The sequence below is a fragment of the Rhinichthys klamathensis genome, unplaced genomic scaffold (genome assembly GCF_029890125.1).
Source record: "Rhinichthys klamathensis goyatoka isolate OS25496 unplaced genomic scaffold, OSU_Roscu_1.1 h1tg000359l_1, whole genome shotgun sequence".
NCBI classification, from domain to species: Eukaryota; Metazoa; Chordata; class Actinopteri; order Cypriniformes; family Leuciscidae; genus Rhinichthys; species Rhinichthys klamathensis.
The window spans coordinates 82,947-101,705 of record NW_026606868.1 but is presented as its reverse complement, the minus strand read 5'-3'; the positions used below and the strand labels follow the sequence as shown (position 1 = coordinate 101,705).

At 36.1% G+C, this 18,759-nt stretch overlaps 1 protein-coding gene across 1 annotated transcript in view; it reads right to left on the bottom strand.

Moving 5' to 3' along the window:
• Positions 1-18,759, bottom strand: part of fam171a1 (family with sequence similarity 171 member A1) — a 29,575-nt gene that overhangs the window by 4,046 nt on the left and 6,770 nt on the right. Inside the window, exons 2-5 of the mRNA XM_056233047.1 lie at positions 11,107-11,334; positions 9,235-9,327; positions 6,051-6,209; positions 4,221-4,397 (exon numbers count right to left, since the gene is read on the bottom strand). Of these exons, the coding sequence (XP_056089022.1) occupies positions 4,221-4,397; positions 6,051-6,209; positions 9,235-9,327; positions 11,107-11,334 (657 nt within the window). The remainder of the gene's footprint in view (positions 1-4,220; positions 4,398-6,050; positions 6,210-9,234; positions 9,328-11,106; positions 11,335-18,759) is intronic.

Sequence of the window (18,759 nt, the reverse complement as noted above, 5' to 3'; positions counted from 1 at the left end):
TGCAGAGCTCTGCAATATATCAATCTGCCAAGCAAAGAAAGCTTTGTTTGAACTGCCTTGTGCTAGGCATTTATGTACGGTGTCTTTGCCATTTCACAATGTATTTACACTAAAGCATCGGCTTTGATCCAGTCTCCATTGAGTTAACCGCAAAACAAGTAACAGATCATGAAGATCACTATAGTGTTTATTATTCAAAAGTTCGGGGTCAGTTTTTTTATGTTTTTGAATGGAGTCTCTTATGCTCACCAAAGTCAAAATACAGTAATATTGTGAATTATTACTTTTACAATTTAAAAGGAATTGTTTTTTATTTTAATATATTTAAAAATGTAATTAACTCCTGTGATGGCCCTCACCTTAACCTAATTCTAACCATAAACACCCTTTTACAGGGGTGTCAGAAAGTGAGGACCGGGATTATATTTTGTACACATACCCACATACATGCATTCAACACACAATCATGAAACCATGTGACTTTGTTTACTATGCTACAGAGATCATTTTTCATTCCAGTGCTCCTATTAGAGAACACTGGGAGGAAGTGTGTCATTTATATGCCGTGTGATACCAGGGGCTTTTCAGTCTAGTCTTTATTCCCGTCTCCCAGTGCACTTCAGACAACAAAGTAGCTTACATCTCCGTGCCCTAAGAAAGGAAATCAAGTTAGCGCCAGCTGCTGTTCCACCTTGTTCTCTGCTCTGTTTATGAGCAGCTGCTAGGAGACAACAGTGATAACAGAGCAGCCCAGAGACGGGGCCTGAACTTATGAATTCGGAAAGGATTCTCCCTCAGTACTTCCCACAATGTCCTTCTTTCTGTGTTTCTCTTGTTCTTCTGCATGATCTGATTTAGTTCCAGACATATATTACTCCATGCTCATTACCCCTATTTTTACATTTAGAAATCCTTTGCTGTCATTTAATGCTAGCTCACCTTTAAGAACAATAATCATTTAATACACAGTTAAATGTTATGTTTAGCAAATCTCAAAATCAATATCCATGTTTCTTACCGTATAATATAATGTTGGTGATGCCTAAATTCACTTAGACTTTTAAATGTAAAATGTATTAACTCTTAAAAGCATAGCTCTGGTCTTTATCGACGTCGTTCACTACCATACCCCCCATTGATTTTTTAAAAGTTAGACAACCTTCTTAGTAGTCCTCAATCTATACATTAAAAACAATATAACAAAAAATATATAAAAGAATGTCTTATGCTCACCAACCAAAACAACGGAGTGTTTCACATCGCAAGAGCTCAGAGCAATTTACAGTAATGATCTTTCGCCACTATATCCTCTAATATTTGTATCTAGAGCCAAACGCACTTCGCTCAAGCCATTTCTGTTTCGGGCGCATTGCTTCTCTTCCCCGCTAAAAAGACACATTGGGGTCCTTCGGCACAAATGGACCCGAAGCATTTAAATTATTTTTTTTTTTTTTAAATCATAGCTTTATCGGAATGGTTTGAAATTTGGTGACTTTGTTGGTACTTTGTATATGAACAACCAAAAAAATTGGGGACAGGATTTGAATAGTCTAAGTGGTTGTAAAAAAAATAGTCACACTCAGGACCTTCGGGTCCAAATGGACCCGCATAGGAAATGAATGGGAAATTGGCAAAAATGTGAAAATACAGAGGGTTTTTTTGTGCGTACAATCTACAAATCAGCCAGGATCCAGAAAAAAAGCACACAACAGTAAAGGGGTGAATCTATAAAACATCAGGAGTGCAAAACAGACACATCCACACACACACACACACTTTTATACACATACACACTAATAAATTCAGATTACATATGGGTTTTGAATTTTTAAAATGCTCAGTTTGACCACCAGATGGCATCCATCTCATTTCAAAAATTGCTTTCATGAGGCCTAGGCTTGACTCTAAAATGAAATACAGCTTAAAAAAAAAAAAAAAAAAAATTCTATTATATTCAATGGGGAAAAAGTGGGTCATAATTATTGCATTAATATTAATTATAAATCATTTTTATTTTTGAAATCATCTCAAAACACCAAAAAAGAAAAGAAAAAATATTATCAAAAACAAGTAAAAAAAAAAGAAAGATGATTTAAAAAAAAAAAAATATTAATCCCACCCTTCCGGCCCATTTGGACCCGAAGGTCCTGAGTGTGACTCTGAAATGAAGGACCCCAGAGGGTTAAGAGCTGCAGATGACGTGGTTGTTTTAACAACAGTAAAAATAAAAAATAAAATAAAAAAACCTGCAGAAAACAATACTGCAGCAAATACAATTATTTGTATCTGTCATAGGCTATATGACTCCAACCCTTCTAAGTGTAAAAATAACAGCCGGATTAAACATCCAATATTACCTATTAATATCCATACCCAATTGAGCTCAACTGATGATTGTGATTTTTTCTTTTCCCGAAACATTCTCAGATGCCACTATTTGGCTCTGAGGGCCCAATATACTCACATTTCGAGACTATTTTGACTGTTTAAGATTTTTCTTTTCATTTACAAAGAAATACCGCTACTCGGATCGAAATTTACAACTATTCCAAAAAAGTATTGTCCAGACCTCCTCTGGGAAGGAAATATAGGGACTGCACCTCTTACAGTGTTTGTTATAACTGGCTGCCACAATCAATTTCAAGCAACTTAAAGTCCCCCCCGTAGTCAATAATTATGAATGAAAATATGAATTAAAAAAAATGTCTTCGTGCCTTAAAATAGCTAGCATGTAACTCTACACCCTTGCTTCATTTTAGTATACACAGATTCATGAATAAGCAAATGAGCCCCGCCTCCACTCAATCATACAGGTTCGTCTACATGTCGATGTATCAGAATGGTAATGCGTTTTATGTATTGCTCTGATAAAATTTTGGACACATAACAGTAATTAATACGATTAGTCTTTGGCTTGTTGACTACATTATCAAACAGCTAATAATGTGTTGCTAACGTTACACAAACCATGTTCCCGTTCTTCATCTCAGAGTCAGACAACAGCCTTCTAACAATCAGCATCCTTAGAAATGCTTTGAACAACTTAGAATGTGAGTGGAGAAAGGCATATAGTTCACTTCATCATAGCATATACATCATATACACAATTCACCCGCTATATAGCTAAATGTATATCCGATTTTTCATATCAGCAGAAAAATATATCGAGATAACCTGGCTTCTCTTGAAACGATATGCTAAAGCGTCGTGATTGGTTACAAGGTAGTTTGTAATGTCAGAAACACCAGTGATTTCAAACCGCGTCTTTTTATCACTGCAGTTTTAAGGAGAAAATACTCAGCAATGGTGTTGACTTATGCATTTGCACATGGTTAGTCTTAAAGTATATTAAAAAACACCACATAGACATATAAACAACATTAAAAACTAGATTTTCACCACAGGGGGACTTTAAGAAACTCCGTAGATGTTATTTATTGTACATTTTAAAGCAATACATTTATGATACATTACAATACATACAAATTTCAAAGCATGTTGTTGGCACAAGATCCTGTGAATTACACCTCAGTCTGGGGTAAGAAATAAAAGCCACAGAGTGACAACCCTTGTGACTTGGATTTGATTTGGAACAGAATTATTCTGTCTGTGTATTATTTGATTATGAGATTTGCCTACTGAAATCTGTATAATCTCACAAAGATCACAGCAAAAAACAGCAACTTTAACAGGCTATATTGAGAAGTCTTTTCACTTACTAAATATTTTCATACTGTAAATGTGAAGAAAAAAAAAGTTTCAGTGATTTCCTTGTCCTGTTCTCTCTACTCCCATTTACAATACTAATTGTGCTTATGTTTTTGTTTTAAAAATCTGGTCATAAAAAAAAGATGTGTTCAAGAGTTGGAAATGTGAAACTAGGAAATGGGTCCATTCAGCTCTTGACCCGAGGAACACCTTTCCATCAAAATTCCTTAAGAAAGATTCAAAAACAGTCCGACCCAGCTCAGGTTTTAACACTTCCTTTGGACTTACTCGCCTCAGAAACCAGGAAAACAGGAAATCTGGAGGCTTTGAAGAGATCACAACCTCACATACAAACATACAGTAAACCCGCTTCAGGCAGGAAACACCTTCAGCACCTTTGGTGTAACAATTCATTGCATAACTCTTTAGTTGTGATATGTTATTAAAATGTCCCTGTAAATCACATGAACTGTTACCATCTACTCTAAGATGAATGTGTGTAATAAACTCACCCAGTTTAGGGTCAAACCTCCAGGCGGGGATGTGATCATTCTCTTTCAATCCACTGTTTTCAGGCAGAGGGATGCTTACACTGATTGGCTCACTGACGTGAAGCTCCGCCCCATCGCTGCCCAAAAGATGGACACTGATAGCAGCTATAGGAGTCAACTCGAACTTTCGATCACTGCCTGTCAGAGAAAGAAAAGTAAACTGAGCATGAACAAACGGTGATATAAAAAAAAAAGATGTGAAAAAAAAAGGACAGAGATAAAGAATAAATTATAGACACTATTGTTCAAAGATTTGGGGTAAGATTTTTTTATTGAGTTTCTTATGCTCATCAAGACTGCAGTTATTTGATTAAGATTACAGTATAAAACAGTGATATTATGAAATATCACAATTTAAAATAATTTACAAAAAATATATTTTAAAATGTAATTTATTCCTGTGATGCAAAGCTCTATTTTTAGCTGCCATTCATTAGTTGAGTCTTCAGTGTTACATGATCTTTCAGAAATAATTATAATATGCTACTTTTTCTGCAAAAGAAACATTTCCTATTATTATCAGATTTTAATAGAAATCAAATGAATAGAAAGTTTAAAAAAACAGTTTATTTAAAATATAATTACTTTGTAACAATATAAATGTCTTTACGGTCTATTTTGAGCAATTTAGTGCATCCTTACTGAAAGTATTATTTTGGCTTATGTATTTCATGGTAATGTTAAGACATTTTGATACTTTGTTGGATCCACACTTAATGTTTCTTGATGACCAATATTATATATTAATAATGAGAGTCATCTAAAACGGTATCAGATAGACATAAGCCATCTATTATTACTACACCCACAGCAAAAAATTAAGTTTCATTAAGCATATATCATCATTAAGGATGGTGAAACTTGTTCTGTAATGGCTTAACAATTAATTATTCAGAGTGTTGGAGAGCTTTCTATTAAAAAGCTGTTATTCTGAAACAGTACTGATCAATTCAGAGTTAAAATAACTTTTCAAGATTACAATACAAAAATGTAGCAATTTTTCTCTTGACAACACTTTCTAATGCAAATTAAATATTGGCCTCAAACTCACAATCACTAAATAAACATCTGATTTGTGTCAAAATATAGGATCTGTGCATTGTATATGCAAATCTAATATCTCAAATGATGAGTTTGTGTAAGAAAAATATTAATATTTAAATTTTATAAAGTAAAATAACTAGCTTCCGGCCAAACAAACATGCGGATTCCACTTAAGTCTGAAGTGCAACTTATGCGAGTAATGTGACGTACTGCTGATATTTACGCTACGCCATGACACACTACGCTACTTCCAGCTTTAGGTGCAAGTAGACTGCGTAATATGGCCGTTTGGCCGGAAGCAAGAATTTTACTTTGTAATGTGTTAAATATGAATATTTTTCTTACACAAACTCATCGCTTCGCTTCAGAAGGCCTTTATTAACCCCCCGGAGCCGTGGATGGTTGCACGTTTTGAGCTTCAATCTGTTGGTTGCAATTCACTGCCATTATAAAACTGGGAAGAGCAAGGATATTTTTTAATATAACTCTGATTGTATTCGTCTGAAAGAAGAAAGTCTTATACACTTAGGATGGCTTGAGGGTGAGTAAATCATGGGGTAATTTTCATTTTTAACTAATCCTTTAATAAAGCTGCCACTGTCTATTTATGTTGTTAGTATGAAAAATGTATTACTTTTTTGCTGACATTTAGCAATATTTTAATCAATAGCATGTCATGACATTTATAACTGCTGTTGAAATTCTGTTGTCATGTCAACCGTAGTCCTCCACTCTCTCATGTGTTACCTGTGTAGTTGGGATGAAGCCCCTGCAGGTAGGGGAAGTACTGTGTGTCTTGTGTTGAACTGCTCACAGTGAGGAAGGCGGTTAGGTTGGTGTAGGTTGCATTAGGAGGAAGACTCAATGCTCTTCTCTGGAAGTGCACTGAAGGCTGCAGCTTTGAACCTACAGATGCAAACACACACACCAAAATAAGATGGCAGAAATGAGCATACATTAGGTTAATGATCGAACACCCCTGACATTATCTAAATGAAGTGGATCAGTAGCTGATGGAGTGCTGGTACTGCAACGCATGTCTCTTGAGAGTGATGTCATTGTGTTTCCATTGTGGCAAATCTTACATACCATAGACATGAGACTAAGCTATAGCCCAAATGGACCATAGTACCCAACTACACAAACACAACTCCCAAAATGACACCCTCAGTACTAGGGGTGTGCAATTCATACTGTTCAAAAGTTTAGGGTGCCAAGATGTTTGTAAAAGAAGTCTCTTATAAACACTAAGGCTGCATTTACTTGATTAAAGGTAGAGTAAAATATATTCATTTTGAAATAAGACTGCAATTTAAGGTAACTGTTAGGGTTATTCTATTTTATTTTAATATATTTGAACATTTCATTTATTCCTGAGATGGAAAAGTTGAATTTTCAGCAGCCATTAGTCCAGTCTTCAGCATCACATGATCCTTCAGAAATCATTCTAATATGCTGATTTGGGTCTCAGGAAACATTTCTTATTATTCTTGTTACAGTTATTGAAAACAGTTGTGCTGCTTATTATTTTTGTGAAAACTAAGATACATTTTTTTAACAAGACTCTTTAATTAATAGAAAGTTATAGAAAGAACAGCATTTATTTGAAAAAGAAATCTTTTATTATAATATAATTGTCTTTACTGTCACTATTAATTAATTTAATGAATCCTTCCTGAATAAAAGTAGCAATTTCTTTAAAAGAAACAAAAAAAATCGTTCAATTATCAATCAATCTTTACAAACAATTCAATAATGCTGTTAAATGTAATGTTTAGCCATTTGTCATACTGTACATTATAAGGTTGTGATGCCTGAATGCACTTGTAGCCTTTACATCTGATTTTAGTTTTTAGTGCTTTTTAAAATTTATTTAGCAAAACACTATCATTTTTATGTGAGCTATTAATCGATTGTTGAACATAAAAATAATTAATCCGTTGTTTTTTTTTTTAAGTCAAGTGCTTGGCTCTCAATTAGCCTTTTCATTATTTCTTTGCTACAGGTAAGAAGAGCTGATTTCATGCACATCACACACACACACATCTGTAGTGAAATACGAAAGGTGTTTTGTCTGAAAATGCTGCGGTGTTTGAGCGATAGGTGAGAGTGTGTGATAATATTCTCCAAGTAGAGGATTATAATAGCAGATCTGTGGCACGAGTGTGTGAGAAAAGCCTGTGTTTCAGCAGTGAGTCTGAGGCTCTGCATGTCTGTCAGTGTCCTCTGCTTTTGTTATGAGCTTGTGGTGATTGAGTGTTTTAAGGGGACTGGATTGAGGCGATGCTCTGAATGAGAGTGCAGCGTTAGTACTCCCCTGAGACCAATAAACATGTCTCTCTCCCAAAATATCACACACCGAGGGACAGGTTACAAAAAGAAAAGAGGTTGCTAGGGGGAAGAGTAAAGGAAAACAGTGTAAGCTAGAGGGGAAACAGGGACATGTGGATAACAGCAAGACAAAAAAAGGAAGAATGTGAAAGATTGGTTATAAAAAGTGAATTCCTCTCATTCTTGCTTTGTGTGTGTGTGTATACAGCCTCTCATTTAAATGTGGCTTCACACTCACTCAGAAAGCTTTAATTAGCATGAAGCCCTATGAGCCACGTGGACAAAAGTACAGAATGATTCTCAATATACTTGCCACATGACACAATTACCAAGACAATTCAATGTTAAACTTTATTTTCTTTAGTATTTTATTTTGTATTCTAGAAAAAAAAAGTCTAAATATCCTTAAAACATACATTTACTTAAGAAGCAAATCAGCATGGGATATGACGACCTTCCAGAGAATTTACACTACCATTAAAAAGTTCTTGAAAGAATGCTCTGTTCTGACTGTTCAGTTCACAGTTCACACTGTTCTGCATTTATTTGATTGAAAATATTACAATGTAAAAACTGTTTTCTATTTTAATACATTTTAAAGTGCAATTTATTTCTGTGATGGCAAAGCTGAAGACTGGAGTAATGATGTTGAAAAATCAGGTCATATGATCCTTCAGAAATCATTCTAATATGCTGATTTAGTGCTAAAAAAATTTAACAAAAAACTTGTGCCGCTTAATATTTCTGTGTAAACCATGATACATTTTTTTCAGGATTCTTTGATGAGAAAGTTTAAAAGAACAGCATTTTTTTAGATTTTTTTTCTAACAATGTAAAAGGCTTTACCATCACATTTGATTAATTTATGTATCCATGCTGAATAAAAAGTATTAGTTTATTTAGAAAAAAAAAACTGACCCCCAATTTTTTAATAGTAATGCATCTTGAATGTTTTTTTAAACCCATTCACAATTGGTTGTCTTGTTTTATATATAAAGTTTAGGTCAAACTTTTTTTTCTTTACTGGAACCAAGACAACCAAATACTAAAAATAAAAAAAAAGTATTTATGTAGTGTTTACATAGCACAATAAAGTCATAATATATGAACATAATGATAAATGGAATGTCTAAAATGTTCTGATTACAAACATGCTGATCTGTACACACACACACACACAAGGGATCTGTCGGGCCATTTTAATGACCGACTCCAAATACACACTCACTCTCTCCTTCACTTTAGAGGTAGTTCATTAACACACTGTTTTCAATCCCTAGTGAATCAGTGTGTGCATGCGTGTTGTCATGTGTGCACAACAAAAGTCCATCACCATTAAAGGTTCAAATCTTTGTCCTTGCTGGGCTAATTTATATGATATCTTCACACTGTTCTAGTATACAATCTAGTTTAAAAACAGTCACTGCTGCATTTTTACACATTCTCACAGCATCTGTTCTATACCGTAAATAAATGGACATTTGGTATTGAAGGAGCAAGATGAAAATTGCACAACTTGTAACAAATAACAAAAACCATACTGAGTTTAAAATGTCTTACTGATGTAGCTACAACGTCATTAAACATAAGTGACTGTTACCTTGATATCCAGAGACAATCTGCACCACGTCATCATACACCATCAGAGTAGCAGCTCTCTCAGGAAGCAGGTCCAGACTGAGAGATGAGAAGACTAGAAAACAAAAAAAGGCATATTTAGGAAGATGAATCACAAGCTCAGAATCATGTCCACAACATCTCAATATCTCTCCCCCGAAGGTCTTTCACTCGTTATTATTAATGATCTGCACAGGGAGAAAGAGAGTATGACCTCCTGCTCCACAAAATGTTGCTAAACAAACTTAGCGCCCCGAAACATCGGCACGATTGAGCTGTGCTTAGGCATGTAGGCGTAGGTTAATCTCATTAGCTGTAATCTAACATTCTATTTATTTCTTACAGCTTTCTGCATTCCTGCTCCACTCTAGCTTTCATTTCCTGTTCAAGATCCTTTATAGAGTGACCCACAGGATGTGTCAGTCACCAAGAGTTACAGTAGAGGTAATCCATCCCATTAACACAATCTTCAAAGAAAAGAAATATGGCTTTGTTCAGACACGCTGAAAAATAAAAAGTTTAGTTTGGTAGTTTAGTTTAGTTTGCTTGGTTTATTTGGTGCGGACCGGAAAAAAAAGAATTAATAAATTTAGTCCTGGTCCGCTTAGCGCTATAGCGTTCACATCAGCATTTTAACACAGATCCTAAAATTACCGAACCTAAAGGCATAGGGATTTGTTCACAACCTGATTGGTCGACTTTTATTGCGTATATTTAGCGACGGAACTTACCCAACACCCAAAACAATGCTGTGAGCTGGGCTAAATGCACTCGTTGTATGTGCGTAGCCTGCATATGATGGTATTTTGACCAGCTGTGAACTCGTGAAAAGCTTATAAAATGTGTAAAGTAGTCAAAACAGCGGCAGGAATCCCTCCATCACACACACAAACAAAGATCTGCTGCAAGGCGACGCGGTTCTGATGCCTGTATCGAACTCTGACAGGCAACATTGTGACTATGACGAGAAAAAACGAGTGCGCTTGAGCATTTTGTCCTTTTTAGGGTCTCATCTTGTGACAACATGTCCCGTTTTTGGTCTGTTTACATGTCTTTGGTCAGTGTTGGGTTCAATTTTCATTCGAACCGCACCAGAGTTGGTTTGGAAGCGGACCGAGACCAATCTTTTCAGCGGTCTCGGTCAGCTTGTTTGGTGGACACCAGGGTTCGGATGATAAGTATAAAGATATAGTTCTAATTCTAAAAATCATTCTCAATATTAAAGAATAGCAGAGTTCACAACACAGTTATAACGATAACGGCACAGAGAAACGATATCGTTGGAATCACTTTCAGAACCATTTTATCCAGCTGATGAACGATATAAACATTGACAGCCAATCAGAATCCATCCTGCTGTAACGAGCTCGAGCATTTAAAGCGGCAGAGAAGCACACGCTTAGAATAAACAGAACGATATCGTCCGCTGGTGTGGACGCTAATATAGTTATCGTTTTTGGTGTGAACGGGCATTAAGGGTGAACTCACACTAAGCCTTGTCTTGTCTATGTCTTGTACCATGCCCTGGCGCGGTATGGAGCGATCACACTAGTCAAACGAACTACACTTTGGGGGTCAAATCCGCTCGAGCACGGTTCAGATCGCCTAGTGTGAGTCCACCATAAAAATAATTGTTTTAAAAGCTACAAGTGAATTTAGGCACCATAATATTATCATGTACGGTATGAAAAGTGGATATTCATTTTGGGATTTGCTAAAGATTACCATTAAATGTTAATAAATTAGAGTTAAAAAAAAAATCAACTTTAAGTGTTAGATGATGCAAAATGTATTCTAAATGTAAAAACAGATCAAATGAGCAAACAAAAATAATTATCCAATATGAGGTCATTACCAGGTAGCCTGCTTGGTCGCCATGGAATGGAGTTGGGTACGTAGCCACGCTTAATTGCAGTGACTACAAGAAGGTCGCCAAGGCGATAGGTGAACCTGATGAAGGCGTTGCCATCGGCACCAGAGATATCCGAGGCAACAGGGGTGTGGTTCGTGAAGATCTCCACAGTGACACCAGAGAGAGGCTGGTGAGTACTGGCGTCACTCAGGTGAACCTTCAGCGCCACTTCTGAAGAAAAAAAAGAAAGAAATGTCAGCATGACTGGGTCACATTAGTTGTGTCCCAAATGACATACTCTACACTGTGCACTTAAGCATCTAATCTTAAACATCCCACCTCTCGCTAGGTCCAGGAGTCTCCTGCATATTGATAGCAGCTCCCTGGCGCCCGCAAATTATACACAATATCTCAGAAATCAAGCAAGCGAGAGAGAAAGCCTTTTTCCTTTCCACCTGGTATTATGTGAACCGATCACAAGTGGTCAGCCAAGACGCATTACCGTTACATTATTGGTATTATCACGCGTTTCAAATACATCTTTTGTGACCACTTGCGCTCAAATTTCGCTTCCTTTTTCGTCACCCGCCTCTACTACATCACTTTTGATGCATGAATACTACTGAATGAACGTGTTCAACTTACGCGAATGAATATAATAGTATAATATATTTTTTTTATATTATGGTGGTGGATAAGGAAAACTGCGACCATTGAGTTTATTAAGTATCCAACATTCCACACTTTGTTTTTTCGGTTAATTAAGTGCAGCATATCAGTATTTGAAGTGCACTTTCTTATTTTGGATTTTTTCAATGTGCAAGTAGTAAGTAGTATGCAAATAATTTATCTTGAGATATGCCCTAAATAATATATTTAAAAAAATATATACGCAAGTACCAGCAGCTGCTTTTTTAAAAGCAAAAAACATTTAATTTCTGTAGTTTAGCCATTCTGTACTGCTCTTTTTAGATTAGTAATTGACGTTTTTCATAGATTTCTTTATAGCTCAATTAAAACACTTTCTGCAAACACACAAAAAACATTTTACAATAAGGTTTCATTAGTTAACATTAGTTAACTACTTTAGTTAACATGAACTAACAATGAACAACACTTCTACAGCATTTATTAATTTTAGTTAATGTTAATTTCAGCATTTACTAATACAGTAAATCAAAAGTTGTATTTGTTAACATTAGTTAATGCACTGTGAACTAACATGCACAAACAATGAACAGCTGGATTTTTATTAACAAACATTTATAAATACTGTAACGCATGTATTGCTCATTGTTAGCTCATGTTTGTTAATACATTAACTAATGTTAACGAATGAGACCTTATTTTAAATTGTTACCAACTCATAAATAAAACATAAATAAAGGATCATGACTTACCACTCTAAGGACAGAAGGAATTGTGAAACATCAAAAATTAAAAACCTTTAGGCTTACAATTTATTGAGATTACGTTTTATGCAAGACAATAAGAAATTAGAGCACAGAATTATAGGCAGAATTGACCACCGGCAACAGCCAATAAAAATGAGTAATTGTATTACGTGTGACCCTCTTTAATTACATAAAGTGCACCCTAATGTTGTTGACGTTGAGAAATGGTCTTCAGGTTCCCTTGTCCGTTTTCATAGAAATCCTCAAAGGGGACTTAAGGAAAAGAACCAATCATTACACAGAGAATACCCCCTCCACATCCTTTACATCGGCCAATGGAAACAACTGTGCCCAAACAATGGGCTGCTTTTCCTTCCTCTAAAATCCTTTGGCTTCTGTTAAGGAAGCCACTGCAAAAACACACTTCCTTTTTATAGTGATACATTCACTGACCTGATCCACATGAACAAATCAAAGAGAGGAAAATGTTCTTGGGCAGAGAGACACATTTAAGTAAATACTGCTATAGTGGAAAACAATAGGGGAAAGTGTCTGTGCTCCTTATTAACATGTTTGTATTGCGAGTCTGATATTTATTTCCATTTTTCAGTTGGATTTCGTTTGGATTCAAACAAAGAAGTTTGTTTGCTTTGACTTTGTAAGAGACATGCTTAAAATGCAAAGGCTAACCATTATAAAGGGAAAACAACAAAAGGAAAACTTGAACAACGAATTTATTCAATGTTACTTTCCCGCAGTAATCGCTTATCTACCAAAGCACAGAAACAATGAGGAAAAATTGAATGTATAAGAAACACCACACAGACCTAACAAATTCCCACTTCTGAACTGTCAAGAGCACCTAGACATTTATATAAAATACACTAGTTTCAGTGTCAGAATGATTTATAATGACCTTTAGGAGTCCTTAATTAATGTGTATTTTAATACAATCCACACAATCGGCACACAGATTATAGCACCTACTTTAGTTTATCTAAAGGATTAAGAGTAAAAACAGCCTACCTATTATTTCCTACACAGCTTGAACGTTTGAAATCCAGCATAAAGCCAAAAGGAAAACAGACCAAAACACTGACGCACACACAAGTTTAAATGCTGTTACCATCACGTCACATCACTTCCCTCCCCAGTGCTTTATCAGTGAAAGGCTGACAGCTGTGTGTAGTCACTTACCCCACCTTAAGAGCACATACTGTAAGCAAACCCTGAGAACCTACAGAGCTCAGATTAATACACGCTCATGTAGAGTCAGACGGTCATTATGACAACACCTAACAAGGCGATCAGGCCTTAAATCATCCTGAAGGAATTTATTTTGTGATAATGATAGGCTGATTGTATGTTGTCCTGCTTATTACACGGCTACTTTCCAAACAAGTAAACAAACAGAACAGATGTGAAATACTGATTTGAGGCAAGTGTCTTATGTGAGATGGAAAAGAGCATGGACATTAAACTAGCAGTGTAGGGGACTGGTTGTCAGGAAGGAACAGCAGTCAAATAGCGGTCATTAACAAAAATTTGAGGTAAAATATTTGAATTAAAACAGGGAAACATATATGGACTGGGGGGAGGGATGTATTGATTTCACTCAGTGGAGAGAGGGGTGAGGAGGTTACAGTATAATCCAGGCAGCACGGAGCGATTTGGAAGGTCAACAACAATGGACCAATCAGGACGTCAGTCATAAAGAACACTTTACATAATTGATGCAATAATACAACAGCCTTGGGTGAGTCAAACAGTCACCACAGACTGCTTTATTTGCATATAACTCTGATACACATTTGTGGAAACAATAAAAAAAAAAATCCTCTGAAAAGCAGCTGAAAGGAGTAAATGTGTTCACAAATGTTCTTTGTTTTCATTTATTCAATCTAGGACTCAATTTCTACTAAGAAATAAGCAGAATAGTGATTAAAATCTCCATAGCCATGACGTTATAGTGCCTTGTAAGCCTTTCTGAAACTAGTTTCCTCAGGACGAGCCACTGCATGTTTAGTTATTGACTGACAGAATAGATTTCCCAAACAGGTACTTAAATGTGTATTTTTCATTATGTTTTACAAATATTTTCACATGGTCACTACTTAATTTATCCTGCAAACAAAAGGGACCAATACTTAACACGATAAATGTGCAGTATTCAGCTGGTCATGTGATATCAATATGGCGGCAGAGTTTCCATTTTGATGCGAGTTTATTACCATGTTTTTAAAAAGTACTTTAGGCGTATGGGGGAAAATACCTAAATTATTTCATTAAATATTATAACACAAAATATCACGAACAATAAGCAGCGGTCTGTGGTCTTTTTTCAAAGCACAGGTGCAGTCAGTGTCAACGCAGCACTCTTTGCTGTGTTTACTGTAAGCAGCTTTTGAAATGTTACCCGGCACTCTGAAGGGAACGCAGTCATCCAACACTAGGTCAATATTTGACTTGAAAAATAGCACTGTGATGAATAGTAAGAACTTTACTTTGCTCTCAAGCTCTCTTGGGAATTGCTGAGATACACATTAAGGCCGTCCGACGTCTTCAGTCATCCTGCACGCTTTACTTTCTCTCCATCTCTTCAAACACCGTAAGCTCCATAACACACTCTCTAATGCCCATATCTTCTCCTGTTCCTAAGCCTTTCACCTCACATGCTCCTATTGTAATGCCCTTTCCCCAAATAAGCACACACGCATGACATATAGTCTTATGTTTTTTTTTTTTAAATATATATTTTTTTAATTTTTTATTAATGCTTAGCAGATCCAGGCTTTAACAGTTGACCCGAGAGCCTATCGTGATCTGTGGCTACTCAGAACTAGGAATATGGGATAAGTGACATTAAGCATCAAGAAATTGCAGTTTTTTTGCTAAGAAGATGTTTGTTTAGTCTCTTCTTGAAGGCCTGAACATTCTTTGAGGTGATTTCACCTACTACAGTACAGGGGAGGCAGTTCCAAGTTGTTACAGCCGAATGAAGAAAGCTCCTCCCCAAGCATTTGGTGTTAGACTTGGGGAGAAATAAAGCTTATACTACAGAATCAGATTAGCCTTTGCACTAAATATATAAATATTTTTTTCTCAAATGGAAAGCCTCAGATATTATATTATTAGATACAGTATATTATTATTACATTATATAATTATAAAATTTACTGAATTGACTAAATATAATAACATAATAAAAGGAACTAAAATGATAACATTTACTTTGTTTTAAATTACAACTAGTAATTTAATTTTTAATTAGTTAAAATCAGAAGTAGTGCAAGAGTTAATATATTCTGGAGAATTTGATTCGACCAAATCAAGTCCAGCTGTTTTAACTTAAACAAGCAAACCAAAGCATAATTGCATGAATAAATGGCACACTGTAAGAAGGCCTCATCATCATGAAGCTTGATTCAAAGAGCGTGATTTAGACGCCACGTGAGAATTATCTGCATAAGATAATTAGAGCGAATTAATTTTTTTTTTTTTTTTTTTGGTCTCAGGAAACCTCTATTTAACTTTTGACCTAACAGGATCAATCTTATTTGTCAGTGTTTTGCAAGGGGTTATTCACTGTTTGATTGCAGGACGCTCTGCAGCTCGGCTTCTTTCTGCTCTCTCTGGGAATTCCCCTCTCCCTCCTCCACTCAGAATGATACACACATGCTGTGAACTGCTGACTCCCTCTCTGAATCTATGACATCACCGCTTCTCTACAAGGCAGATCACACGCAGTCAGCTCTTTGGTACCGCTCACACTGACAGCGGCTGGTCGGCAGGTCACAATCGGATCATAAATGAGATCTATTATTTTGAAGGGGGTGTGCGCATTGAAACCTTTAAGGATGCTGCATTGCAGTGGAGGATAGAAAGAGGCAAACGGAAAGAGAGGGAATGCAGACATATAACATTTACTCTAATATTCTAAGGAAGTTTAGGTTATATATTTGATTCCATTTCTAAATGCATGCCTGCCTGTGTATGCATTTTGTTTTGAGACTGTCATTTTACGGTTTAAAAAACAAATTAGCCAGGACTCTGATTTACTCAAACAAAAATGTCAGAACCATGAACCATGACATCACAAAGACATTTAATACCCAACCCACTTCTATCTGCCATAGAAGCTAGGTATCATTAACCCCAAGAGTCATGTGTGCAGTAATGAATAGGGTAATAATCAGTCAATACGCTGGATTCTAAACCTTAAGAACACCTCAGGAAACCAAATTATTGATTAATCTGAAAGAAAAAATAAATAAATAACAGCATCAACTGTCAAGGTTATACAGGGTTAGAGTGTGCAAGTTGTCACAGATTTGCATGGAAGACAAAAAGAAGATTATGAACGCCTTTAATATCCAAAAATCACTTGTACAGTGTGATATATTTCCTGCAGTTGTGTAGAGATTTCCAATTTGAAATAATGGCTCGTCCCTGGTCATTGTGACCTGTCAATGACGTAATATCCGCGTTATCTCTGGTTTTCCGCTCGTACTGCGTTACGTCTAACGGCACGCTCACGCTGCTGTTGTATGATCAGTATGTTATTCTAATGTTGATCTATTCTAGCTTACTGCTAGTCTCATACAGACAAACTAACACATAGAATAACATTACAACTGTCAACACACTCAAATGCAGTTTAGTGTGATAGTGTAGACCAAGTGAAACAGCGCTGCGTTAAGTTTCATTCTCCAAACATTTTAGTTCTATAAGACCAACAGCAAAATCATGGACTCATTATTATTAGATCAGACATCTGATGCAATAAAACAAACCTTCGGCCTCTTTTTACATAAACAAGGTAACAGTAATAATTTACTCTGTCACAACAAAGACAGCTTGATTATCTAGAACGGCGTTATTAAAACGGCTTCACCGTTGGAAATTTTGTTTCCCATTAGAGGATCATCCCTCTAAAGTACAAAAAAAGTTATTTGAATATTAATGTAACAGACAGTTCTTAAATGTTACTAAATTATTATTTTATTTCTAAAAGTAAAATTATCCAAGACATTTTTTTCATATTCTAAAACATAAAACAAGCTTGTCTTTCCGTTTGGTGGGAAAATGACTTATCCAGATGTGCAGCAGACAGGCTGTCTCTCTCCCCCTCCCTCTATAAAAGGACACACTGTGAGAGACTGTGTGTGTGAATGAGAGAGAGCTCCACGCTCATTCAGTACGTCCAGGCTCTGCTTAAAGTTAAAAGACTGTTGTTGTGTTGGAGGATTATCATGTTTCACAGCAGGCATGAAAACAGACGATTCTACCCATAAAATTCTAATCAGATCCAAAAGTATTTCCTCAGATCATTTTTAGAGGGGGTAGTTACTTTTCTACCTTTCCTCTCAAAACACCTTCACAACTAAAACAATGCTATTATATAAAACTCTTATAAAAACAAACTTCCTGTTTCAAAAGAAAGAATGTCAACACAGGACAAGAAATTGTGATTTTCAGGTGATTTCAAGGGGTCTTTAATGACTTATCAATTGTTTGCAATCGAACACAACCCTATACATTTGTGGGCCTAGAGCTATTAACACAAAAGCTGCTCTTTCATTACTGTTAATCTATATTCATGACAGATTTAAGATGTAAAACACTTCAAGCTTATTTAAGATCCAGAATAACTACGCACATTTAGGCCCTGTTTACACCTGGTATTAAGACACGTTTTGATCATTCGGATCACAAGAGACAAGACATACTTGTTTACACCTGGTGTTTTAATCCATTTCTTTTGTCCACTTTCTGTCACTCCTTTTCTGATTTCCTCTTGTGGAGGGGTCTATGTGTGGGTAAATGTATGAGCCTTTTCAGACCTTTCAATCCAATGGACAAAATAAGCTCACAGAATTTCCATATAAATGCGACCGGTGATGACAGAAAAACATACGGAGAGCAGCAGCTTCCGTTTCTGCTCTGATAGCTTATGAGACCACATCAAACCCAGTGAGTGCGTGTTAGAAATCAGGAATGGTGAGAGAAACACTGTGCTTGGTACGTTTTTCATCTTCAAACCAAACTTGGGTCTTGAGCCGAGCCGACAATGTTTAAATCCAGTCTGTCTAGTGCGCTTCCCATGATGTTTACGCATTAGATCGTTTGGAGAGTGGCCGGACTTTTGTGGCTGTTCGAAAGCATTCGTCTAGGAGAGTTTACACTATCCGGTTGAATGCGTAATCTGGTTGAATGCGTTTTCAACTCTGGAAGTGGTCGAAAGTGGAAAAGCTCAATGTTT